At 46.3% G+C, this 26,868-nt stretch overlaps 1 protein-coding gene across 2 annotated transcripts in view; it reads right to left on the bottom strand.

The window, feature by feature from the left end:
• IPO8 (importin 8) overlaps window positions 1–26,868 on the bottom strand; it is a 2,228,954-nt gene that overhangs the window by 444,499 nt on the left and 1,757,587 nt on the right. For both annotated transcript variants that reach the window (XM_069628533.1, XM_069628532.1), the window contains 2 exons: window positions 6,069–6,166; window positions 3,987–4,082 (listed from right to left, as the gene is read on the bottom strand). In XM_069628533.1, coding sequence (XP_069484634.1) covers window positions 3,987–4,082; window positions 6,069–6,166 — 194 coding nt within the window. The remainder of the gene's footprint in view (window positions 1–3,986; window positions 4,083–6,068; window positions 6,167–26,868) is intronic.

Genomic DNA, 26,868 nt, shown 5'->3' on the forward strand with positions numbered 1-26,868 from the left:
GCAGGACCTGGGTGTCCCAAAATGAAGGACACTCAGTGCCACTGCCAAGTCAGCAAGTAGCTGTCATCAGCTCATACCCTGCTCTGTAGGCAACACACAGGTGCCCACAAACACACAAGGAGTACAAGGGTGTACCACCACCCATGGGTACCATAAGGGTCTCCCATGGGTGTTGTTCACCAAAAGGAAAACATGAAAACCGCACTGCCAGAGGTCCAGGCTAGACCTCAGTGGCAGAAAAAAAGAGAAAACACATACAGAGAAATGGTAGGACAATGACTAGGAGGCCCAGTCCCTCCATAATGCATTTCTAGCATCACAAGAACGCTTCAAATTGTCAGGTGATAGCGGATTGTCTCTTTAATATGTAAGGCTGAATGGCTTCGAAGTCCTGTGTTAAAATGCCGGGAAAAATCTTGTTTATGGGACCCCTGGAACCTGGTGTGTGCTGAGTATGTATCCTGAGCGCGACTTTTCATGCCAACCTGAACTTTGCACCTTAATATAACGTGGACACCTAGTCCACCTACCACCATCTTAAGCGCTTTTTTCGAAATACCCCTTTCATGCAGTTCAGAGAAATTTCACTTGTTCCTGCATTAGTTCGATTTGACTATTGCCCTGGTATCTGGGCTGGGCTCCCTGACAAAACGCTGCACGATCTACAGAGGAAAGAGAAGCATGCCTTCCACCTAATTTTTAGCTATAACCAAAATAAGTAATTGATTTCAAGATGTTGTGCCTTATCCACAATGCAATCCATTTCCATGCACTAAATTGCATCTCTAAAGTATTTCCTTGATACAAGCTGATCAGATGGCTAAGGTAGCTTCCCAAAATCAGTTGGATTCACATCAACTGAAGCATGTGCATTTTGGCAGTATTGATCACTGCCACCAAGGCCCATCCCTATATAACAGCATTTTCTACTTGGGCCCAATCATATAACATTCCGACAAGTGTGGCATACAGAACCTAGAACTTTCTTAGACTTTCCCTCACTCCCCAATAAACCAAACGCTATGAACGTGTTTTGAGAACAAAACAAATACAATTCCTGACATTCTTTCAGCGTATGTCTGCTGACGTCTTACACCACCTTTCATTTCATATGCTCAGCAAGAAGTTCTAGAATTTGTTAGGTAGATATTCATTTTTATGCACACGCTCCTCTACATGTGAATTCCCTGCCACTTTTTGCTAGACTACTGGATTTGTTTGAGTGGGAACATTTTCCACACTCACTCATTCTTTAACTCTATCGTTTGGGATACTTTGTATTTCTTTTTATACATTTGTTTTGGAGTTATACTTCCCTCCAAGTTTTATGGGATCTGTCTTTTGACTTTTGCATCACAGAGCACTCTGTGTGCAGTGTTGCTGGGAGCCCTTTGGGCTAACCTTTCAATTTTCTTTTATGGGGGATATCTTTATCCTTCTTATCTTTTATATTGTGAGATCAGCACACCCCACCTTATGTGGCGTGCTGAGGGAGTACACACTGTACCACCTTTCTCATTGCTCCTGTAATCTTTTGGTTAGTGTGACAAGCTAATCTGAATGGCTGGTGGCAGTGGTTTTAGCCTACCTACTTTTGTGCAATGTTTACTCCCAGGCTGTACTTACAGCTGCGGTAGTGCTCAGAAGTGTCACCATTCACCCAAAATGATGACTTTTCTTTTCATGCCATTTGTTGTGTGCTTGTTCCTTCTTGGTCCTTCTTCTACCGTGCTGGGCAGGGGAAGTCCTGGTTTGACTTTTGTCTCAGATGGGAATTCTTTGTGAAGCCTGCCAAGGCTCAAGTGTGTCTGCGAGGACAGGAAATGTGGGAGGACTTAGAAACTCCACGATTCTTTGTCTTCTGGTGTGCCTGCCTGGTACCAGTTACAACTAGGGGTATGGCTGTCCTGAAAGAACAGCCACCACCCAGAGTTTGAAGGGTGCATGGCTGCTGTTTGGCTAGGATCCTGCATAAGAGGCATGGATCATGAAACTATTGACAAGCTGACCTCTGGAACAGAAAAATCGTCGCCGAAGAAGAGGAGATATGTCTGCAGCAGCTGCCAGAGTGCCTTCTGTGTAATCGCTGCTGTACGACCCCTTCTTCCCAGCATCAGGACAACCAAGAAGAGGATAATTCTCCCCTTTAGACTGGTGGGACAATCAGTCTTGAGGCACCCTGCATTTCGAGCCATCCCACGACAAGCTGTGACCTTCACCTGGGACCTGGGCTACTGTGCAGTGCATCGTCTTCTCAATCAAATCCACATAAAAACTTTGGTGGACTCCTTCCGAGAGCTCCACAGGCAAAATTCCGCTCCTTGAAGTCAACTCAACAGAGTGCTGGACTGAGAAAGTGAGAAATCGACTGGGCGGTAATCGTTCTTCACTGGTGTTTTGAAAAGGGTGCCAAAATCACAGAACCCTGAAAAATCCTTTTTCTGAAGCCTCTTCACTCGACTGCTGCTGCAAGATCCATTCCAGTTTCCCTTCTTTCGTCTGCCGGACCAAGAATCCGGTGACCGGGTCTGCTGCTGTTGCATCGTGGGGGCATCGTGCTGCATCCGCTTTCCTGCTCCTGTGATGCTGGAGTTTTTTATTTGTGTGTTTGGGTGTTTGCCCATACACGTTCGCCCAGGCCAAACGCCTGTGTGCCTTTAGGGAGCCTTCTATGAAGTCTCTGACCCCTATTCCCAAAAAAGAGTGTACTTTTTATCGAAGAGACTTCCTCTGGACATTTTGGGACTTTATAAAGCTTGTGTCTACCTGTTTTGCCCTCCAATCCCACTCCGAGACACTCGTAACTAGATAGGGAGGATGTTAGGCCTGTGTGAAAATAATTAGTTACCGGATTCATGTTGGTTTTGTTTAATCTATTTGTACCTGAGACAGATATTCTGAAAAGTGATTAAACATTTTACTTACCTCTGAATTGCATACTGCCATTCTTAAAGTATTACAAAGTGGTTTACTGACTGTCGATAATGGATTGGTTTTTCTAAGTTACTTATTGTGTGTTATAGTACTTATCTCTCTGAAAAATGACTTACCTTTGTGTAATAAAATAAACCATTATTTTTATTTAACTTTTAGTGTGTCAGTGTTTCTTTGGCATGTGTGTATACTCCAAGTTCTTTGTACTGCCTACAGCCTTTAAACCCTCCCAAGATAAGCCTGGCTGCTCAGACATTGCTATCAACAAAACGTGTGTGGTTCAGGCCTATATTTGGAGCCCTGTACACTAAAAAAGGAGGGGCTTCTATAGTCCTACCATAGGTGGACTTTAGTAAAACTCCCTAACAGAACCGACTACTGGTCACTTTCTTTCAACAACGAGTTGTTAAATGTGAAGAAAAAAGGGCATGAAGAGGGCTACAAAACTGTACTGCTGTTCAAACCAGTTTATTAACATCTGTTACTTTGTTAACATTCCACTGACATATCAATGGGAAAGATGATATTTCAGAAACCACTCAAAACCTTCACTTTTACCAACATTAGGGGAAATCCCTTCTTACAGCATATCAATGACCTAAGTAGCATTCAGCATGCTTCTTCAAAGCATTAAACCCGATGAATAGCAGTTACATGTCTTTATAACGACCCCTTTTATGTAGACACTTTTCTAATGAAAGCCCCCCCAAAACCGTGTTTCCCCACCCCTAAAAACCCACCCCACTGTTTTCCAAAAAGATTTAACTCTTTAGCCCACCCACACATATATTCTCATTATGTGTTTTTATTATAAAAGTTTTGGTATAAAAGCATGTCTTCATAAAAGATTTGTTATAAAGACTGCATACCATGCATAGCTTGATAGGAGGGGTAGAACGAATGCAATGCAAAATGTCTCCTTTCATTAAGGAAAGAGATCATCATGTAGTCATGATTAGAAGGCGAACAATTGGGAAAATGTGAATCAAATACATCGATCCAGGAAAAGGGTTTCAATGTTAACGCAAAACCAACAGTCATGAAAAGGTCACCTGATCTATTCCTCTTCCTTTACATTGAAGCACAATGACTTCAAGGAGTTTTGCTGCGTGACATTCTGCATCTTCTCCAGCATCCCCAGTCAGCACCTAGCAAAAATACATTTGATAGGAACAGGATATAAAAGGGGAGCTTAAAATAGCATTGTAGCAAAATCGGAGTTCCTACTGACACACTAATGCCTCAATGTTTAGTAAAGATGCCTTTTCAAATGCAACTTGATCTATATTAACAAAACACAGTTTAGGATTACACAACTCTAGCTGCAGTTGTGCAAATGTCAACCCATTTCACATCCTGTGACAATGGAGCAGACTCCCATCGAGTTGGAGAATGTGCACTCCACAGGCCAGGCAATCACACCAAATCAGCTGCATTCACACTTTCCACTGCCGGCTCAGCCATCAATAGCATCAATTAATCTTGTGGGGCATGGGGATTCTGAAGTGTAACCTACTGGTTTATTTCAGGATGTGGTCCCTGCCGTATAATGAATACAGCCTTGGAGCAATGCTTAAATACGGCCTCCGGTGCATACTAAAATCTGTGACTGAAATTATAGTGTTGGGATTGGAGGTCCTAGTCAGAATGGCAATTCATAAGAAGTTGTAGTTGTTACATGGTATTTCAAAGAGAGGTGGGGGAAACCTACCAAGAGCAATCCATCTCAAAGAAGGAGCTTTTTACCAGCACTATAGACCAAGTGCTCCCAATGCCCATTATGTTAATGTTCAAGTTGTTTGTACCAATGCCACTTGAGAGAGCTGTGAAGTGCTGTTGGCAGCTTCAGTTTGGAAACACTGTTCACTGAGCCTAAATGTGAATTTCCGAAGTTGGCGACCATGTCCTGTTGTGTGAGATAATGTGTGGTTTGTTTTGTTGTTGTGATGTTGTGAAGTACATGCAGACTGTGGTGCTGTAGACGTCTGGTTGTGTTAAGTCCAAAGTTTGAGAAGTGTATGCAGAGGAGTGTGTTTGTTAATACAGAATGTTGTTGAAAGTCCTGGAATCCATCCGAATATGTTACACCCCCCCACACAGACCAGAAAATCTGCCTAAGGGCATCACATTTGCTACCCCTGAAAACTACATAAGTGGATCTGATTCCCTAACCCTGATATCCATCCAAGTGTGTCACACTTCCTACCCATGAAATTCTTCTGACTGCGTCACCTGTGTCAGTCATGATCTTTGTCTCCCCCTAGTTGCCTTTTCTGGGTTTTACCTTGATTGTCACCTTAGCAGTCATAATTCCTAAGATTCTCTGGGATTCGTTAAGCTGTCTATTTTTTTAGTATATTTCTATCAAGGAGATGTGTTCGCCTTCGTTAATACCCTATGTTCGTTGTCTTTTATCTATTCGGGAGGGTCTGGTGCATTACTCCCGTTGACTTGTTGGTCCTCAGTGGGGGAACGCTTAGGCTGAGAGTCTCCCGTCCCCGATTTTCCCTCCCTCGGATTCCCTTGAGGCTCCTTCCCTGGCCTACTTGCATCGGGTCTAGCAGCTTCTCCTGTTTCTTAGGGGTCCCTCTTCATGGGGTGGGGGTCAGTGTCTGTTTAAGGTCTCTCATCCCAGTCCTATCACTCCTTCCTCTACTGTTTTCAGGCTACTTTCCCTCCTTCGGTACTTGGCCAGTTACGAGGTGTGTGGGCGCTGTTCAGTTGGTTTCGTTGCCTTCGGAGCTGAAGAGCAAGGTTTTAAGAAGTTTTCTGAATTTTGTATGTTTCTCCATATTTCTTATTTCCCTTGGGAGGGAGTTCCATATTTTCACGGCTAAGCAGGAGAATGCTGATCCACCCAGTTTTTTCTTTGAGCACTGATTGGGGCTAGGCGGATGCTGTTGCACGATCTCAGGGTTCTGATTGGTTTCTAGATGGAACGTTTCTTTTGAATACATTCTGCTCCCTGGATATGTATTGTGTATGACAGAACTGGCAGTGCTCATTACCTCATATTTGCAACTAAATCTGTGGAGCTAAAACGCTCCCTGAACAACATATGGGCCTTTAGGCCTACAAAGCAGCATGCTATTTCTAGAATTATATAAAAACTGGAGGCAAAACACAATTCTTACCTTTTTACACATAGCATAAATTATTTCTAGATGTTTAGGGTTAGCCAACAAAGTGTCTGTGTCAACAGTGACATAATTGTGTAGAAGTGGCATCATATCTGAAAACATATAAGAAATGCATGTCACTGAGAAGTTAACCAAGCAACTACCAAAATAACTGATTTTGCCAATTTGTTTGATCGTCCATGATTATTTTGTTTGAAAAAGTGCTTGCTATGAAAATAATGACTGCCTTTCAATAACAGTCACATTCAAGCATTGATGAAAGTGACGTGCACAGATTCTGCATAGCTAGACATTTAAAGAGCAGACATTCTTGTTTTTTTTCTCTTTACAGTGGAGTGAAAGATGTCTTGTCAATTGTAGAGAATACAGTTCTGAGAGAAACTTAAAGACATAAAATACATTTTTGTTGTCTTCTTACAAACATGAAATACGCAACCACATGAAAATCAGGTCCTCAATTCCCCTTTGTTCACTTATGTTACTACTGCATAGAACAGCGACTGGCATGCTCGATTTCTACCCGCCACTTAAGCATCTGCTTGGGTTCATCTGTACTGTCAGGGGAGAACACCACGTTTGGGGATTCTGCTGTCCCATTTTGTAGGCCATCTAATCATTTTGCTGTTTTCTCTTGGTTTTATTAAATCTTGGACTTTCGGTCTGCAGTCAGAAGGATTTCTACTGCAGCCTCCTGCCACAGTGTTAAGAAGGATTTCCAAAATCCATCCTGCGGTAGGAGTTTGGAAGGCCACCCTATTATGCTGTAAAGGAAAGACAATGAGAGGTTAGCCCAACCCAATCAAAGTAGGTAGCAGAGCGGCAAGGCTTATTCTCTAGAAGGGCGTAAGAGTGGTCTAGGGCTACAATGAGTCCATACAGAGCAACACTAGTGATTCCAGTTAGACCGATGTTAGGAAAGATGGTGAAAGGAGCGACACACAGCAGGGCACACCCTGGACACAATCTTTGCCAATAAAAACCTGATCACAACGTCACTACCCATCCAAATACTTGGAGCAACCACTTCATTATTCCTTTCGTGAACCAAATACGGTCAAAGCCACCTAAAAAACTTGAAAAATTCCCACCTATTTGGAAAAGAAACTTGATAACCATCAAGAACACCAACTTTAAAGAGCGACTAGAAATCGCAAAGCCAGCAACCACATCATTGGATGCCCCAGACATAGGGCCTCATCATACATTGGGCAGTATCCCGGTGGTAATTACGCCAGGATACCGTGCAACGTAATTAGCTTTACTGCTACTCGGTCCGGCGCAATCTGAGCCAAATCCCCATTCCCCATTGAGTCCATTGGACCCTAGGGGGATGGGTGGCGCTATTACCGCCGGTGCAGATACTGCAGGCGATAATAGCGCTGAAAATGTCATAACACTGGCGCATTCACCTGCAGCTCAGAGTTGGAGGTGAATGTGTCCAGTTAGGGCCATACTCCGGATTGGGCGGATCAGTTTATGCAGCAGTAATAGCGTTAGCGCCACCTTTTTCCCCGCTCCGCCCAACTCCTGATGAGGCCCATAGACGAAAAGCAAACCTAATGCAGAAATGGATTGCAGAAACAATAAATGCCATCTGCCCAGAAAAACACATTGTCCCATTCGAGAAAGATAGCTGCGGTAAAATGGTAAACCCCTCACCTAGAATTGATGAAAAGAATTAACAGAAAACTACAACAAGAATGAAGGAAGAAACGCGATCAAGAAAAAAAAAGAGCAACATACCTACTACACATCCGAGCATACAAATCCGAAATTCTAAAAGCAAAAAAGAAATACTATAACGAGCCTATAGAAAAAAACACCAACACTCAAAAATAATTATTCAACATCATAAATGAGAAGAGAAACCCACCGGGATTCAACAACTTACTAACACCCTCCCAAAAACTATGCAGTGATCTGGCAGACCATTTTAAGAACAAAATCGCTAGCATACACTTAATCATACAAAGCAGACCAATCGAAGTCACCAGTGACCACCAACCCCGGGACCAGCTAACAAAATGTGCTGCTTCAAATAGATGTCGAGAGAAAAACTACTACGTTTGGTGAAAAGGAGAAACAAGGTAGGTTCTCCAATGGACCCCTGACCTCCAGACATCTATAAATCTGTCCTTGCATAGGACACACTATCGGAATACTACCTAAACCTCTTCAATCAATCACTTTAAACAGGGAAAGTACCGAGCGCTTTCAAAAGGGCCTACATCACCCCTCTACTCAAGGACACAACAGGCGATGTAGAAGACCTCTCAAACTATAGAGCAATCTCCAACATCCCATACCCGGCAAAAATACTAGAGACCCATGTCTACGAACAACTACTGGAGCACGTTGAAAATAACCAACTACTGGCAGAGGAGCAAGTAGAATTCAGACACTTGAGAGGAACTGAAACAGCACTAGTCTCAATATGGGGCATAAAGTTTAAAAGGCAGACTCCAACACCAAATCAGCACTGATAAAACTTGATCTTTAAGCTGCCTTTGACACAGTCAACCACAACATCCTCATTAAAAGAGTGGAAGTAATAGGGCTCACTGACACAGCACTGCTCTGGATTAAATTGTTTCTCACTTAGAGGACAGAAACAATCTGTTTAAAGCCTTTCAAATCCATGCCACAAGGCTCCTCACTATCCCCGCTTCTCTTCAACATCCACATTACACCGCTAATCAACATCATCAAAAGACACAGACTAACATGCGCTAACTATGCAGATGATTCACAAATCATCTTCAAATTCAGGGATGTACAAGAAGAGAATACATCCCTAGGAGAGTGTTTCCAGGAGCTCTACCAATGGATGGCCATTAACAAACTCAAAATCAATCCAGACAAAATGGTAATCAGGATTACACCAGAAGACAGAGGAACCAACCAGCACATACCATGGCTGATAGAACTGGGAAACCAACCAATGCCACCCAAAGCTGTAAAAAACCGGAGTCCTCGTGGACAAAGAGTTAGCACTTGAACCCCAATTGAATGCAATAATCTCTAAATGCTTCTTCCTCCTACAAATGATAAAAAGGTCCTACCATTCCTCTCCTTCACACACAAAACACTGGCCATCATATCCCTCATTATGTCCAGGATTGATTGTGCTAACAACATATACCTCGGAATGCCAGAATGCCTAATGAGGAAACTACAACCCATACAAAACACAGCAGCCAGACTCCTCCTCAAACTCAGCAGAAGAGATCACATCACACAAGCGCTCAGGATGCTACATTGGCTCCCGGTCAAAAGGAGAATCTCTTTGAAAGTCCTGGCATTACGCACAGAGCAATACACAGCCAGGGAGAAGACTTTATCAAAAAGAAATTCTCCATCTACAAACCCGCCAGAAACCCGAGATCCTGCAATGACATCCGTCTTGAACCTAAACGGTACTGGAAGAAAAAACTGGGCGGCTTAGTATTCTGCTGCTTAGCCTCGAATCGATGGGACCCTGTTCTGATAGAATTTCGACCATAAGAAATTCAAAAAACGGCTGAAAACCTGGCTCTTCAACTCTGAACACAACAAAGCCAACTGACAACGTCTGCACATCTCTCGACCAACCAAGCACAGGACAAAAAGAGAAGTAACCAGGAAAAAAAAGCACGCCACGAGTAAGGACAACAAGAGCAAACTGGACTATGCACTAACCACACCCATACTAGAACTTATCCCCCCCATCCCCGAAGGGAATCCAGTTAAAGAACCCCACCCCCGCTGACCACCATGGGGGCTAGGAACGGGCGTCTAGTCAGAAATAGGGCCTGCACTCACAATTCAGGTAACTGATGGGAGTAGCAAAGTAGAGCAGGAACCCATCACCCCAGAGGTGACTTTACTGATACAACTAGAAAGGGCATACGGAAGAATGGAAGATACAACTAATAAACCGGAAAAATTAAAGATCAGCCACGGCCACTAACAACCAAAATTGTTACTAGCGATCAACCCTCTGCATACACGTCTCACACACTAAATCAAAACGCCAGAACTCCTCAGCACAGCAAACCACACACACAAACTCCACAACAAGACATAGCACGCACAACCTTGCACAACACCACACAATGTCCACCTCCTGAATCTGGCACCCAGCTCAGTGAACAGAACATCAGAACTGAAGTTGCCAACAGCACATCACAGCTCCCTTGCGCTTTCTTCCGCTCCCATAAACCTTACCCTCCCCACTTCTTATTTTTACAGAAGCGCCAGAGCGCAGAGACCAAGCAAGTTGCACCTGTGTGTGGTATAAAAACCTTTAACATTAACATAACTCCCACTTCTTTCTTCATGTCCACCTTAAGTTTATGCAATGCAACGATTGTCTGTGACAAGAGTTTCATTTTCTACATCATTAAGGGGCACAAAGGTGCAGCATGTGCGCTCTATCTTCTGACAAACACCTCCCTCAATGCCTGTCAGGAGGTTGAGGGTGTACCTGTTTTGCAGAGCAATTAGCCCCAAGGCCTGCAGTAATTATTTTTTAGCATTAAAAGCTAATTCCGAAGAGTTGCTAAACTGTAAAGGTTCCTAGCAAGTGACCTAGAGCCACTTTACATTAGCAATAGCTTAAACACTGGGGGTCAAAAGAGAGGAAACAGCCATTGGAGCTCTAGTGAAAAATCTGTACTGTTCAGGAATATTCATGTTCATCAGGGCTTATGTAGACACTGTAGATATGTAATTTTGACCTTTTAGTACGATTCAAAGATTCCACTTCCAGGCAAAGTCAACAAATGGTTCGTATTCGATGAAACAAGGGACGCAAGGGACACAGGCGAGAAAATGGGTACAGATGTGGCTTTAGGTATCGGGCTGGCAAGTATCAAATGTCCCACTGGTACAATGAGAACAGGCATGTGCAGTATGGGTTGACTGCATAAACCTGGCCAGGCTGGAGGTAACTGTTGGTAAAATAACTGTCCACAAGACCAAAACACATTGAGGAGTGCTGATGTACCTCCAGCTAAATTAGCAATGTGAAGTGTACGACTGCAGTTCCCATTTGTGCCGACAGGCACCATGCCATCACCATTAAAACACAGAGAAAAACGTTTAAGTAACTGGAACATCAGGTTTCTCTAGCTCCTTGAGCCACATCAAACATTTCAGATATGTATTACAGCTATTTCCACAATCCTTATTAATCTGTGCCACCCCTTCTTCCAATAATCCCCTCATTCCTCAAGCTTTACAACTGTTCACCCCATGGTCCCACCGGTTATGCACAACAATAGACCCTTCCATATTCAACTGGGCTCTCTGCGTACAGCGTACATTCTGATGCTATTTACGGTTTTTGTGCGAACACTCCTTGTCAATAGGTAGGATAAAATCTGTAACTGATTGCTCTTGAAACTGTCCTCAAACCCTGCACAAGGCTAGGTGCACCAGACCATTGCTTCAAAATAATCTCCTCGGGCATGAACAGTCCAGGTATACCAGAAGCATGGGGATAGGAGAACACAAGTAGCAAGACCCTATAGATCTCTCTCCCCACCCTCAACATATGCCTATACCAAACATTATCAGCTGCAAAGCCATGTGCATCCACTATTTGATCTGAATTTACAGTATCATAATCTTTCATAAGTTCAGAATCGATACTTCTTGCTGGTCTAAATACCACTCTGTCAAGTCAGACATCACTAGACAAATAGAAATATGCACATTTACACTGTTTGTCATGCCTGAACAGAATAACAAGAAAAACGAGGAAAAATACAATCAACCATCCAAACATTCATTTAAAATCCAAATTCCTTCTCAATACTTACAACAGACCAGGGCTTTATTCACCCCCCCACTCTCTAGTGGAAATAATTGTGTCACCAATATGGATCCGGCTCTTGTTGCCGTCCACATTCACAGCAGTCGGAGTCGCGAATATCAAACAGTACTGACCATGGCAACACCTCTCGTGCCACTGTATAACAAAGGAACAAATAAAAACACGGTCCCTGGGAAGAAACTGTGACTGTTGTAGATCTTCGGGTTCTTGAATGTTTCCTTCCATTGACTGCTGATGAGAAAAAACAACCTGTGAAGATATAAATCTGACACTTTTGGTTAAACCCCTAAGGTATTCCCCTAAACTCCTCAACAAGAATCTCTGCTGACTGGTGGGCATCTGATACTGTGTGTGCAGGCAGGAGTGGTGTGTGTGCAGTCAACGCCCTGTCACCATCTCATGTGGATGGAGATAATGTTCCTTCCCCGGCTGATTTCTTAAATAAAACAAGGGCAGCGGAAGGCAGTGCATCCAATTCTTTCCCAAATCACTGCAAAGCTTAGACAATCGAACTTTAAGAATTCCATTTAAACGCTCCACAATCCGGTTAGCCTGTAGGTGGTACACCAAACACAACCTGTGCTTGTTCTCAAAAGTGCGAAGTGATCTCTGAAAACAAGGCATTAAAGAAGTGGGTCCCATTATCAACTTCATGCTCTCACAAATTCCCCACACTTGGAAATACTTCCTGCACCAAAATCTATGTGGAGTTTCCGGAAGGGCCCCCAAGTTCAAGGCAAAATTCCTCTTATTGTCTTCACTATGTTCTCCGGGTTAAATTCTCTACATACTATACAATTTCAACCAGGGAGGATAGCTCAGCAGCAACGTGTTCGCCTTGGAAGCAAGACGACACGAAGCAACACAGGTTTGATCCCCGGGTCCGCGCTTAGACAACTCTGGGTATTTAAGCGTGTTATAAATACGCAACTAAGACCAACAAAAGAAAAACAATTATGCAACTAACAAACAATTCCTGTAACAGCGCCTCGATGCCCGCGGGCTCTGTGAGCGCTTTGAAAATGCAAATAAGTAAAGTAAAAGTAATTTGCGCCTCAAGGAAGTCGCTTGAGAAGTCGCTGTAACGAAGCGGACCCCCTGCCATTGTAAACTTTGAACATTGTGAATCTTTAGGATACGTTGTTTGGTTGGCTCTGCCTAGTTACCCATAATTCTACTAAAAAGGCCAAGCGCGCGCTTCTGTGCACGCGCTTCAAGGAAGTCGCTTGAGAAGTCGCTGTTATGTTGCGGACCCCATGCCATTGCGAACTTTGAACATTGTGAATCTTTAGGATACGTTGCTTGGTTGGCTCCGCCTACTTACCCATAATTCTACTAAAAAGCCTGAGCGCGCGCTTCTGCGCATGTGCTTCAAGGAAGTCGCTTGAGAAGTCGCTGTTACGCTGTTAAGCTGGATCAGCTGACAGCTTAACGAGACGCGACTTCCCCTTAGTGATTATTAGAGCTATACCGACTTTGTACTTGCTCTAAGATTTGTAAACTGACCCATGGTTCAGTCTTCGAAGCGGTGTTCCATACGCCCGATGTTGTGCAAAGGCGTTGGCTACACCCTGAAAACTGGAATGCCTTCTCGTATGATGGTGACACGGGCATCGGTTCTGCTAAAAGCTCCTCCTTTGAAACTATCTCCTATCATTGCAATGAAAAGAAAGATTTGTTGACACCCTCCAATTGCACCAGAAAAAAGGACTGTGTCCGGAGACATCTGTGAGTTTTATTCACCACGTAGCTCAAATGACTAATCATCTGATGCAAACTGTATTAATAACGTGTTCTTTAATCAGTCTGTAGTTAATGGTGTATGTGAATGCAGTAATGAAGCTGTAACATCTGATGTCGCTATATCTGATGCACAACTTATGACCATAGTTGCGGATGTGTTAACTGATATCCCTGTTGTGGACTTAACCTCACAAAATAATGTTAACGTAGAACAAGCGAGTCCTTCTATGGGTTCTAGTCCATCCGGCAGTAAAACAGCTTGTGCCCCGCATGTGTCTGATAAATGAAGAGATTGTGGAAGTACCACCTAGCAATAGCGGCAGGTCGCAACCTCCAATAGAACCCCTCTCCCTAATCGCCACACCCTCACATGCTGCTGAGATAAGCCTATATCAGTCATGTATCCCCTGTGTCAAAGGATATGTCAGATAAATATAATCCCTTGTTGGAAATTACTCTTAATGCTATGAATGCAACAATTATGTCATTGGTTAAATTATTTGAGTCTTTAGACACAAAAATAACACAACAAACTAAGAAAATAGATAAGATCACAAGGTGAATGAATAATTGGTATGAGAAAACAAAGGTTAAAATTAAACAAGATATTGCTGTTGCTAATCAAGACGAACACAATAAAACGCTTCAATCTATTCCTAGATCTGATAAGCCATCCTTGGAATCAAATATTTCCATTCAAACATGTGCTCTCCCGACATTTGAGAATATCATTCGTCCTAGAGTTTGTGAGGATGAGCCATATGACTTACCTTGTAAAAAATTTTGCATTACCAACCATAGAACTATGTTCCAAAACAGGCACTGTATACAATCTGTTTGATATACAATCAAAACAAACTAAAGATACCACCAAAAATGTAGAAATTAGTAATGTTGCGAAGAAAATTAAGAATCAAAGAAACTTGATGTTTAACAGTAGATCAAATGTAAAACAGTTTGTACAACGTCTGACATCAATTAAAACCTCAAGCTCTAATGTAAGGAATGTAATTCAGAATAAACACAAACATTTAAACAAACATAAGCAAGAATGAATAAGAAAACAAGCTCTCACAAAGATTATGCCCCTTTAAATGAGCTCATAACCATGATTGAGAACTCCACCAATTCTCAAGACAGCGACCATATGGTTAGCCGACCTGTTGCTGAACTTGTGACAGAATGCACACCTATGCCAGCACAATGCCCTGTTAAAAACTCTCTTACCAATGAACAAGAAGGAAGGTGCAACTAATTCAACACTATGCCCTAGAGGGAAAAACTTCTCATCAGTGAAACAACACCTATATCTACCACTTCTAGAGATGTTCACAGGTATAAGAATAAATCTCTTCTTTCTGATGAAATTTTGATGGATGTTCAAGCAGAAATTCGAAGATCCTTAGAAGAGTACAAACAATTTAAACAGCTTAACTTGGCTTCCAATCTTCCTAAACATGCTTCAATCTTACATCAAGATACTCAATAACAATAGCAATAACATCCTTAATAAGTGAACCTTTAAGTAATCTGAAACATACAATACAGTCTGCCCCGCAGGTAATTACTAAATCAATGACAATAGCCACAACGCCTCAAAATCCTAAAAGAGATGACAAAATAGGTAGTAACCCTGATAACTCATCTATGAATATTAGGACGGAAATCCACAATGCCATGGATAAGTACTTCCAAAAGAAACAGTTGGCCCCTAATTCGAACCATACAAAGACTGTGGTTGCCAATATGCAACCGTGGAAAAACTTAACTAATGATCCACCAACATACAAACCTGAACAGAAGAAAAATCAAACACCAACTCACAAATTGTGGAGACACATGCTGAAACAAAGTAATAATCATCGATTTATTTTAAAATGTCGTTCAGCTCCATTTCAAACATATGATATATGCCGAGCTAGTGTCTTTGGCAATTTTTGATGATGTACCAAACCTGAGTGATATCACCTCTAGTGATCTCACTCAGGTTGAATTCTTAAATTACTTGAACTTATCCTTGGTTAGACTATGGCTAAGTTCAAATGTGGTGTGTAACGTGTTACGGCAAGCAAGAATTGAACTATTTGAAATTGGCTTCATTCTGGCGATTGACCCTACAAGCTACGAGAACGAGAAAGATTAATGTGATGAATTCCCCTTCTTATTACGAATGCGAGAGTTGAAATTATAGAAACGCCACAGAGAAGCATGTGCTTCAAAGATTACCTCAAAGAAAATCATAAATAGAGCACCGCGATCAAATAAGTACTCGCAACACATCATAACTACCTTCAGAAACAAAGTCCACAGAATTCTCGATCATTAGTTTGAATACCTGTGGACATTGTCATCTGCTAAAAGATTGTACGAACCTACTAACTTAAAATATTATAGCTCTACAGGAAACTTGGTTCACCACATCCCCTGTATGGAACGGATATGAAATCTCACTTTTACCCGCAATCAAAGGATCCAGAGGTAGACCTGCCTCAGGGTTGAGGGTAGCTGTTAAATGTGAGACTGGATTTCGAATCCTTCCATGGGCCCAAGCAGACTCATTTCTACAAATGGTTAAGATAACCTATAATAGTGGCATGATAGCCATAATAAATGTCGATCGTACTCCAATGGGGCTGGCAGATGAGCAACTTTTCACAGATTTGGAGAAATTGTTAAACATCATATCGCAAACACCTGAAGTGACTAATGTTTTTATTGTTGGAGAAATTAATTTACACTGTTTGGTTAAAACACCCAAGAAAAATAAATCATGTGTGAAGTGGAAAGAAATTATGAAGACTCACAATCTGCTGATGCTCAATGGCTCCATTGGGAGCGATATAACAGCTCATCATACTTGGCAGAGAGGTACGAGTACCTCCATAATTGACCATATGTATGTAGACACTAATACCTTTAGTCTGGTGACAAAATTCAAGGTGGTGCATAGTTCCAACAGTGACCATGAAATGCTCACTGCACACTGGCATTCCAACAGTGTGGACACAGAGCCTTACATCCCTAGATATACACCACAACTTATAGTAAATAACTCACGAATCAGATTCCGATGGAATGAACTGTTGTGGGATAGCTTTAACAGAGATCATTTGAGAATAAAGACAAGATCAAATTGGAAAGATCAAACATATATTTCAGCCCTACAACTATATAAACTGAGCCCCCGCTCTAGCTTTCAGAAGAAGTACGCACCGAGACATAGTTATGATAGTGAAATGCAACAACGGAAAACAGAATTCCGTAAACAGAAGAGAATGGCCTTGTTGTTACTGGATTCTGTAAAATCTGAAGCTATCAAGGCTATAAAGAATATATATAGAAATTGGACTAGGGCTCATAAGTCTTGTCTGGATCAATGTGATCGAGAAACCATGCTGGCTGCAGCAGGTTCCAAAAATACAGCTGTAATTTGGGCCCTCCTTAATGTTGCAAATCATATAACTCAACACCCAGTCCAAATAAATGGAGTTTTAGAGGCAGATTGGATATTGCACTATCCAACCCTGTGTTCTAACACAGAGGGCCTCATTAGGACCCAGGCGGTAAGGGGTTTCCGGCGGCGTAAACAGCGCCGACCCTTACCGCCTGATTCCGAGGTCCCTTAGCGCCATTGAGGATTTAACACCTGCTTTCAGCAGGTGTTAAAATCCATGGCGCTAAGGGACCTTGTTGTTAATTACGCCACCGTAATTTACGGTGGCGTAATTAACGCCTTCCCCACTCCCATTATGCCCTATGGGGCAAAAATGGGAATGGGGAAGGGTAAATGGGGATTGGGGACTTACCGCCCCGCCAACCTCGGAATGGGGCGGTAAGTCCGCCAACCACCATGGCGTAAACGTAGTTTACGCCATGGTGGTAAAGGTACGACCCAGGCGGTTACTTACCGCCTGGGTCGTAATGAGGCCCAGAGCTAGAAGAGTTTGAAATTACAAGCTTAATGCTGGGCATGGATCAAATGCAGATACTAGAAGAAGATTTGCTATACTTTATTACACAATCTAGCAATTCCAGGGCTCCTGGGCCCGATGGACTCAACAATTACATGCTTAAACAAAATCCTCAATCATGGGCAAGAATCTTGTATAATATATTTTGCCAAGTATTTGAGTTTAACATAATTCCCGATTCTTGGCAGAGATCGGTAATAGTGCAAACACGGTCTTTCCCCCCAAAAGCAAATGGAAATTACTTAAGCCATGTAATCTATGCAAATGATGTGGTGCTGCTCGATAGCACTGAAGTAGGTTTACAAAGACTGCTGTCAGCTCTGCAAGACTACCTAACGGCAAATCAGCTGACCATAAATGTGAAAAAGTTACAAGTCGTTGCTTTGGGCTATAAAACTAAAACGAAGAAAGATCTTTAGATGGAAAGTATATCACGAATCATTGACCAGAACAGATGCAATCCAATACTTGGGAGTCTCCTTTAACACCTTGATTAGAGACTGGAGCTGGACAAACAAGCTCTCATCTTGCATGAGAATGTTTGCATTGCATGGTCTAAAACTGCACGCTAAATATGGAAAAATCACACTACAAGTGTTAGTAACTTTTTACCAGCAAAAAGTGACCCCGGCGGTATGTTTTGGCTGCGAAACAGGGTGGAATATTGATGCAAATTTCTAGTCACAATTGGAAGGGATCTTTTGGCGTAAAGCTCTCAAACTCCCGCAGTGTGTCTCAATGGTGGCAATTAGGCACGAGCTGGGACTTGAATCTTTACAATCCCTTGTTTTATGGAAATCGATAACACTTCTCCGAAAAATGAGACTATCACCTGTAACAAAAGCATACCTAATTTTAAACAATAAAGGTCACATTGCATCTGCCTCTCTACTAAATAGTTGGGAAGAGAAATGAATGGCTATCCTGGATGCCGTGGATGTAAAAATGTCCTTGGTCCTAAATATTCCAAAAGAAAAATTCAGACAATGGAATTGTATCGTTAATACAGAAAAACAAGCATCACTGGCAACAGCGATAGACTTAGGCCTGACATCGCAAAAAGCAGGAGAACTGCCAAAGTATCTTGCTAAATTTCTGTCGAACTATCATCGGAATCAGTTTCTAAGACTACGCCTCAATCTATACCACACGCAAGAGAGGCTGATGAAAATAAAAGAGCTAACAACTAAGAATGATACTCGTCGCTTCTGTCAGATATCGGTAGAATCAATTAAACATTTAATAATTGAATGTCCGAAGATTACTGTCCAGCGCTCCTTACATCTAGAACGCTATGCTCCAAAAAATGGAAATATGATGGAATGGTGGAGCTACCTAGTAACGGGGACAAATGTCCAGCTAACCTGTGATGTCATTAATTTTATGGACATGTTACTACCATGATCATCGGAGTCGCTAGACAGCCTCGTACGCAGACAAATTGTTGATAAGAACAGACGACTGACACTCTCCTAAACTAAATTGTCGTTGTTAGCATGCTGCACAAGGTCGAAGAGAGAAGTGAAAAAATTCTTTCTTCCTTCTTCTCGTTCATTCCTCGTCTTCTCTTCTGCTTTTACCTTCCTCCTCCCGTTTCTCTTGGGAATTTGGAATCGGAATGACAGTTTGTTTTCTTTTACAAAACTAAAGGCAATAAAAAATAAATAGTGCCTATTTTTAAAAAGGGCGATCGAGCCTGTCTGTCCAACTACAGGCCGATCGCCCTTTTGGATGTTCCAGGCAAGATCTTTGCACGTTTTATATTGAGAGATTTCAACAAATGGGTCCATAATCATTCCATACGTGATCCTTGCCAGACTGGATTTATTGCTGGGTTGGTAACCTCCGTCAACTTGCTAGCTCTAACATCAATTATAAAACATCACCAAAGTAGCAAACAATCACTATATTTTGTATTTGTTGACCTACGCGCAGCATTCGACTCGTTGTCGCGCAAACTGGTGTTAAGAAAATTGGCACAAGAGAACTGCCCTACTTGCATCAATGCACTTATCCATGCCCTCCACCCCAACACCAGCATCCAAATTAGATCAAGAGCATCCAAATTAGATTAAATTTAGAAGGTGTTCTATCATACTCAATTAACACCTATAGGGAGTTGCGACAAGGCTGCATTCTCGCCAATGCCCTATTTAGTTTTTTCATAGCAGATATGTGTAAAGCCTTCAATGGAATTGTGTCAGATGCACCTAAATTAGACTCCAAAAAACACCAGCATTACTCTAGGCGGATTACTTGGTTCTAATATCGAAAACTCCTGCTGGATTACAAAATCTTTTAGATGCACTTGCTGTTTAGGTTGATAAAAACGTATTAAACAATCAATCTAGAAAAAGCTAAAGTGATGATATGCAACCCAAATCAAAAATACAATAGCAAAAATGTTAAATGGACTGTACAAGGGAAGCAGTTAGAGTGTAACAAAGAATACACATATTTAGGTGTTGTTATCTCAGGTATTACGAATGCAGCTCAAATGACAAACTGGAAGGCAAAATTGGATACAACGATATCCCAATCACTCATTATTCAGGCTAAGTTTGTAAAATGTTCTATTACCCCGGCTTTAACATACTTCAAACAAAAAGTGACTCCCATTCTACTCTATGGGTCACAAACTTTACCAATTTTATCTCAAACAGTAAGGGAGAAATTTGAAGCTACATTTTGGAGACGTATCTTTGGCCTCCAAGGTTGTACACAAATTGCGATGATTTGTAATGAACTGGAATTAATATTATTATATGCTCGATATCTATGGCAATTAATAAATGTGTTCAGAAAGTGCCTCCTAGCCTACGAATCAGACATGCTTATAGGGTCATTAGCCCGTTACATTCTGCAGTCCAGAGACAATTTTGCTCAAAGTTGGCGCCAGGAAGTAATTAATGCTCTGGCCTAAGCGGATGTGTCATTCGAAGTTCTGATACAAAATCCAAAACGCGTTAAAACAAAGGTATTCCAATGGGACTGGTCAAGAAATAGAACTACATGTCTTTCATACCAGGACTTTGATAGTAATGTGTTCACACATAAGAAATTGACAGGGTAATTCATGGAATTTCGCACAAAAGTGTCGCACGCGGCTGGCGCACAGCGTGCCCATGCGAATGTCTGCGCCAGCCGTGTGCGCTAAAATTGATTTCCGCGCACAGCGTATTCATGGATTTTCGCATCCAAAACCAGCCGTGGCGCAGCGACCCTGCAGCAGCGCCAGTTATGCCCCCAAGAACGCCCTCGCGCAAGGAAAAGCCTTCAAAATCCCCGAATAATCGCCAAGGGCTGCGCTAACCCTGGACCAGTTCACAGGGCTGGCAAACAGCAAACGCCAAGCGGGGAACGTGTATTTCAGTGGTTCGCGGGAAGTTCCACGCGCGATTGTCCTGTGTACGTGTGCATCAGTGGTGCGTGGGAAGTAAGAAACGCAAAAGCAGCAGGGTACGTGTATTTCAGGGGTGTGCGGGAAGTATCACACGCAAAAGCAGCAGGGTACGTGTATCTCAGGGGTGCGCAGGAAGTATCACATGCGATTCCATCAGGGTAGCTGTATTCCAGGGGTGCGTGGGAAGTATCACACGCAAAAACAGCAGGGTACGTGTATTCCAGGGGTGCACGGGAAGTATCACACGCAAAAGCAGCAGGGTACGTGTATTCCAGGGGTGCACGGGAAGTATCACACGCAAAAACAGCAGGGTACGTGTATTCCAGGGGTGCGCGGGAATTATCACATGCAAAAGCAGCAGGGTACGTGTATTCCAGGGGTGCACGGGAAGTATCACACGCAAAAGCAGCAGGGTACGTGTATTTCAGGGGTGCGCGGGGAGCACCACACATGAATTGCACGTGTGGGTCCTCCCAGGTGTTCCCTCTACACCCTCCACGGCCCCTGCAGGTGGCCCACACCAGAGGGGCCTACCCTGCACATGTCCTGCAGGCACCCCATCCACCATGGCCATGCCCCCCAGCCAACCCACATGTCACCTTGCACTACTGCCCACCAACGCATGTCCCCCTGCACCCCCAGCCACCAGGGGCAGCCTCCACCAGGCCCCCACCCATGTCTCCCATCACCCTCAACCCCCAGCCACCAGGGGCAGCCTCCACCAGGCCCCCACTCATGTCTCCCATCACCCGCACCCCCCAGCAGTGCAGGGGCAGCCTCCACCAGGCCCCCACTCATGTCTCCCATCACCCCACCCCCCAGCAGTGCAGGGGCAGCCTCCACCAGGCCCACACTCATGTCTCCCATCACCCCCACCCCCCAGCAGTGCAGGGGCAGCCTCCACCAGGCCCCCCACTCATGTCTCCTTGCACCCCCAGCCACAGCCTCCACCAGGCCCCCACTCATGTCTCCCATCACCCCCACCCCCCAGCCACCAGGGGCAGTCTCCACCAGGCCCCCACTCATGTCCAACTCATGTCTCCCTGCACCCCCAGCCACCAGGGGCAGCCTCCACCAGGCCCCCACTCATGTACAACTCATGTCTCTCATCAACCCCACCCCCCAGCCACCAGGGGCAGCCTCCACCAGGCCCCCAACTCATGTCTCCCATCACCCCCACCCCGCAGCCACCAGGGGCAGTCTCCACCAGGCCCCCACTCATGTCCAACTCATGTCTCCCTGCACCCCCACCCCCCAGCCACCAGGGGCAACCTCCACCAGGCCCCCACTCATGTCCAACTCATGTCTCCCATCACCCCCACCCCCCAGCCACCAGGGGCAGCCTCCACCAGGCCCCCACTCATGTCTCCCATCACCCCCACACCCCAGCCACCAGGGGCAGCCTCCACCAGGCCCCCACTCATGTCTCACATCACCCCCACCCCCCAGCAGTGCAGGGGCAGCCTCCACCAGGCCCCCACTCATGTCTCCCTGCACCACCAGCCACCAGGGGCAGCCTCCACCAGGCCCCCACTCATGTCTCCCATCACCCCCACCCCCCAGCAGTGCAGGGGCAGCCTCCACCAGGCCCCCACTCATGTCTCCCATCACCCCCACCCCCCCCAGCAGTGCAGGGCAGCCTCCACCAGGCCCACACTCATGTCTCCCATCACCCCCACCCCCCAGTTGTGCAGGGGCAGCCTCCACCAGGCCCCCACTCATGTCTCCCACCACCCCCACCCCCAAGCCACCAGGGGCAGTCTCCACCAGGCCCCCACTCATGTCCAACTCATGTCTCCCTGCACCCCCACCCCCCAGGGGCAGCCTCCACCAGGCCCCGACTCATGTCTCCCATCACCCCCACCCCCCAGCAGTGCAGGGGCAGCCCCCACAAGGCCCCCACTCATGTCTCCCACCACCCCCACCCCCCAGCCACCAGGGGCAGCCTCCACCAGGCCCCCACTAATGTCCCCTATCACCCCCACCCCCCAGCAGTGCAGGGGCAGCCTCCACCAGGCCCCCACTCATGTCTCCCATCACCCCCACACCCCAGCCACCAGGGGCAGCCTCCACCAGGCCCCCACTCATGTCTCACATCACCCCCACCCCCAGCAGTGCACGGGCAGCCTCCACCAGGCCCCCACTCATGTCTCCCTGCACCCCCAGCCACCAGGGGCAGCCTCCACCAGGCCCCCACTCATGTCTCCCATCACCCCCACCCCCCAGCAGTGCAGGGGCAGCCTCCACCAGGCCCCCACTCATGTCTCCCATCACCCCCACCCCCCAGCAGTGCAGGGCAGCCTCCACCAGGCCCCCACTCATGTCCAACTCATGTCTCCCTGCACCCCCACCCCCCAGGGGCAGCCTCCACCAGGCCCCGACTCATGTCTCCCATCACCCCCACCCCCCAGCAGTGCAGGGGCAGCCCCCACAAGGCCCCCACTCATGTCTCCCACCACCCCCACCCCCCAGCCACCAGGGGCAGCCTCCACCAGGCCCCCACTCATGTCCCCTATCACCCCCACCCCCAGCAGTGCAGGGGCAGCCTCCACTCATGTCTCCCATCACCCCCACCCCCCAGCAGTGCAGGGGCAGCCCCCACAAGGCCCCCACTCATGTCTCCCACCACCCCCACCCCCCAGCCACCAGGGGCAGCCTCCACCAGGCCCCCACTCATGTCCCCTATCACCCCCACCCCCCAGCAGTGCAGGGGCAGCCTCCACCAGGCCCCCACTCATGTCTCCCATCACCCCCACCCCCCAGCAGTGCAGGGGCAGCCCCCACAAGGCCCCCACTCATGTCTCCCACCACCCCCACCCCCCAGCCACCAGGGGCAGCCTCCACCAGGCCCCCACTCATGTCCCCTATCACCCCCACCCCCCAGCAGTGCAGGGGCAGCCTCCACCAGGCCCCCACTCATGTCCCCCAGCCAACATGTCACCACAATCTAGATCCCTGGCCCTTATGGTCAGCCTCCAAATGCCAAACACCCACCCGAGTATTGCATCCACCCACTTAGAAATGGCAAAAACATGACAGAACCACAATTGCAAGTTTGCAAATGAACACATGTCCCTCACATACACCCAATAGGTGTCAGTGAGTGTCAAAACCCATATCATGATATGCATGAAACCAATGAGATGATACTACACATTGAAGTTTGAAGAAAAAAGATGTATTAAACGCAACATAAATTGAATCAAAAATAAAGAAACAATAATTGAAATTTTTTAAAAATAAACCAGCAGGTACGTGAAATAATGCAAAACCACAAATCATAAAGCAAACGAAAGGTGTCCAAAGTCACAGTCCACAAAAGTTAATCCAATGGAAAATTAAAATCGAAAACCATTGCTCCATGGGGAAATCATAAAAAAAAATGAAAATCCAAAAGTCAACTATATACAGATAAACAATCCAGGGTCCATGATCCCAACCGAAGAAATGAAACCTATCTAATAACACTACCTAAAAAAATTAACTATATACAAAAATGTGGCCCATTGTCGAAAAGGTCCAAAAAAAATGCTAAACCAAAGGAAACCTAACACTAACTACAGAACTATTTACAAGGGCACGGGCTAGTCCGACGGCTCACTTCGGGATGTTCCGGGCCAGGGCATCATCGAACTCCTGCTAAATGTCCCGGAGGCGCTCCTCCTCCATGGCCCCGAGGGTCCGCAGGGCCGTCACATGTTTCCCCCAAACTCCCTGCGGATTGCCTCGAGGCACTCGGCACGCCTCAGGGCCCTCCGCATGGAGTTCTCCGCCCTGACCATCGTGAGCCATGCCGCTTCCGCCCGCTGCCGCTCTGCATCTATGGTGTGGCCCAACCGCTGCCACACGGAAGACACTTCCCGTCCTGGGTCCTCCTGCCCTCCGGCCGATGCCTGCCCCTCCGATGTCGAAGGCCCCGAGCCATCATGGCTCCCACCACGTTGCTGCTGCTGCTGCGCCTCTGCCCGTGCACAGCCTCCTGCTGCCTGCACATCCTCCACTGGCTGGGGTGCAGTCGTTGATGTGGCCACCCCTGCTGGACGTCCGACTCCCGACTGGCAGGGATGCCTCCTCCACCAGCCTAGCCGCACCGTCAGAGGCAGCTCCACAGGGCACCCAGGTGACTGATGGGTGGGAAGATGGCACGCAGGACGACTGGCGCATAGGGGGTTCAGTTGAGGAGGGGGTCTGAGCAAGCCCCATCAAACGGAGGAATCCTGCCTGGGTGACCTGTCTCTGTAGGCCGACGCGGTCAACGAGCCATTCCAGATGACGTGCAGTCTCCTCATGAAAAGACTGCAGGTCACCTCGCATGGCCCGTTGACGCAACGCCACACCAGTCAAGACAGGCTCAACCCGGACCCGGATAGCCACGTCCGCAGGCAGAGAAAGGCCAGTTGTCGTGAGCTCATCCCCTGCCTGAAAACGGGTCTGGGAGTAGGCATCCCTGCTGGTGCAAGATGATGCAGTGACAGGATCAGGGACAGGATTGCACACAGGCACCTCCGCGGCGACCTGTGCTGCCTCCTGTCCCTGGTCCTGCACTGCACCACTAGCACCAGTGGAATCCCCACCTCCAGAGCCCGTCTCTGTTGCTTGCACGGCCTCCTCCTCAACCAAACCCCCCACCAACCTGGATGACTCTGTCATCTTCCCCCGTTGGGCCCTGTGGGGTCCCAGCTGCCTCTTCTGCTGCCGAGGAGTCCAACTCCGACCTCCGCCTCTTGGACCTCCCCCCGGCAGCTGCGGCCTGGGACGCAGCACCGGACTCCTCACTCCCCAACGAGATCACAACCTGGGAGGGGAGCCGGGCCTTGCGTCTCCGGCTGGCGGTGGGATCCCCGCCGCTGTGCTCCACAGCACCTTCTCCGCCCTCTTCATCAGTTGACACTGCAGACAGGGAGAAATGAAACACAGGCATCAGGGCACTGTACAATGGACACATACACACATGACAGTTGCACATGAGTGGCATTGGCAAACCTCAGACATGGCATCACAATCGGCAACACACGTCATTTCAAGTTGCACACATGAGCCATACCACAGCCACATCGCAACTGCCAGCACCATCCATACACATACAACAGCATGAGCAGGCAAAGCTGAGCCAGACATCACATGCAACACAGGGAGTGCACTACACATGCACGCACACCACCACACTTGCATGCATGTGTACACCTCAACCAACTGTCGCAGTGTTCCGATGGGAATCCATGTCACATCTGCCAATCAGGCTTCCACATCCCGCTGTCACATGCATCCATGTTGCATCACTGTTGCACCCTTGTCAAATACACACACATGCACATGTACACAGTGCTGATACATGCTGCTGAAAACAACATACATGCGTGACATCAAGACCACGCCCACGTACATACACATTCATCCAAACATGTGTGCCCATGCAACTGCATTTGGCATGCAAGCCTACACACACAAGCACCATCCATGTCTCACACATGACAGCCCTCGCATGTGTTAGCCGAACGGCCCTGTACACCCCCACCCATACTCGGCCCCATACAAACATATGTGCAACCGGCACACTACTGGCACATCACCACACGCACAGCTTACAATCATGATGCATGTACACTTACCGCTCGACTCCAGACGGGTCTGCCTCTCAAGGACCTGGACGTGGAGCGCTGGGGATATGCGTTCCAGGACCCTCATCTGATCTTCCGACAAGTGGCCCCGGCGCCCCTTAGCATCCGCTGCCTTCAAGAGGCACCGGGCCTTGTTCAGGGTCCTGGACCTCAAATCCTCCCAGCGCTTCTTGACATGTTGGAAGTCGCGGACTGCCACCTCCTCCACGTTGATGGCAGTCACGATGTCCGTCCAGATCCG

This window comes from Ambystoma mexicanum, chromosome 12 (genome assembly GCF_040938575.1).
Source record: "Ambystoma mexicanum isolate Mex_15411 chromosome 12, UKY_AmexF1_1, whole genome shotgun sequence".
NCBI lineage: Eukaryota > Metazoa > Chordata > Amphibia > Caudata > Ambystomatidae > Ambystoma > Ambystoma mexicanum.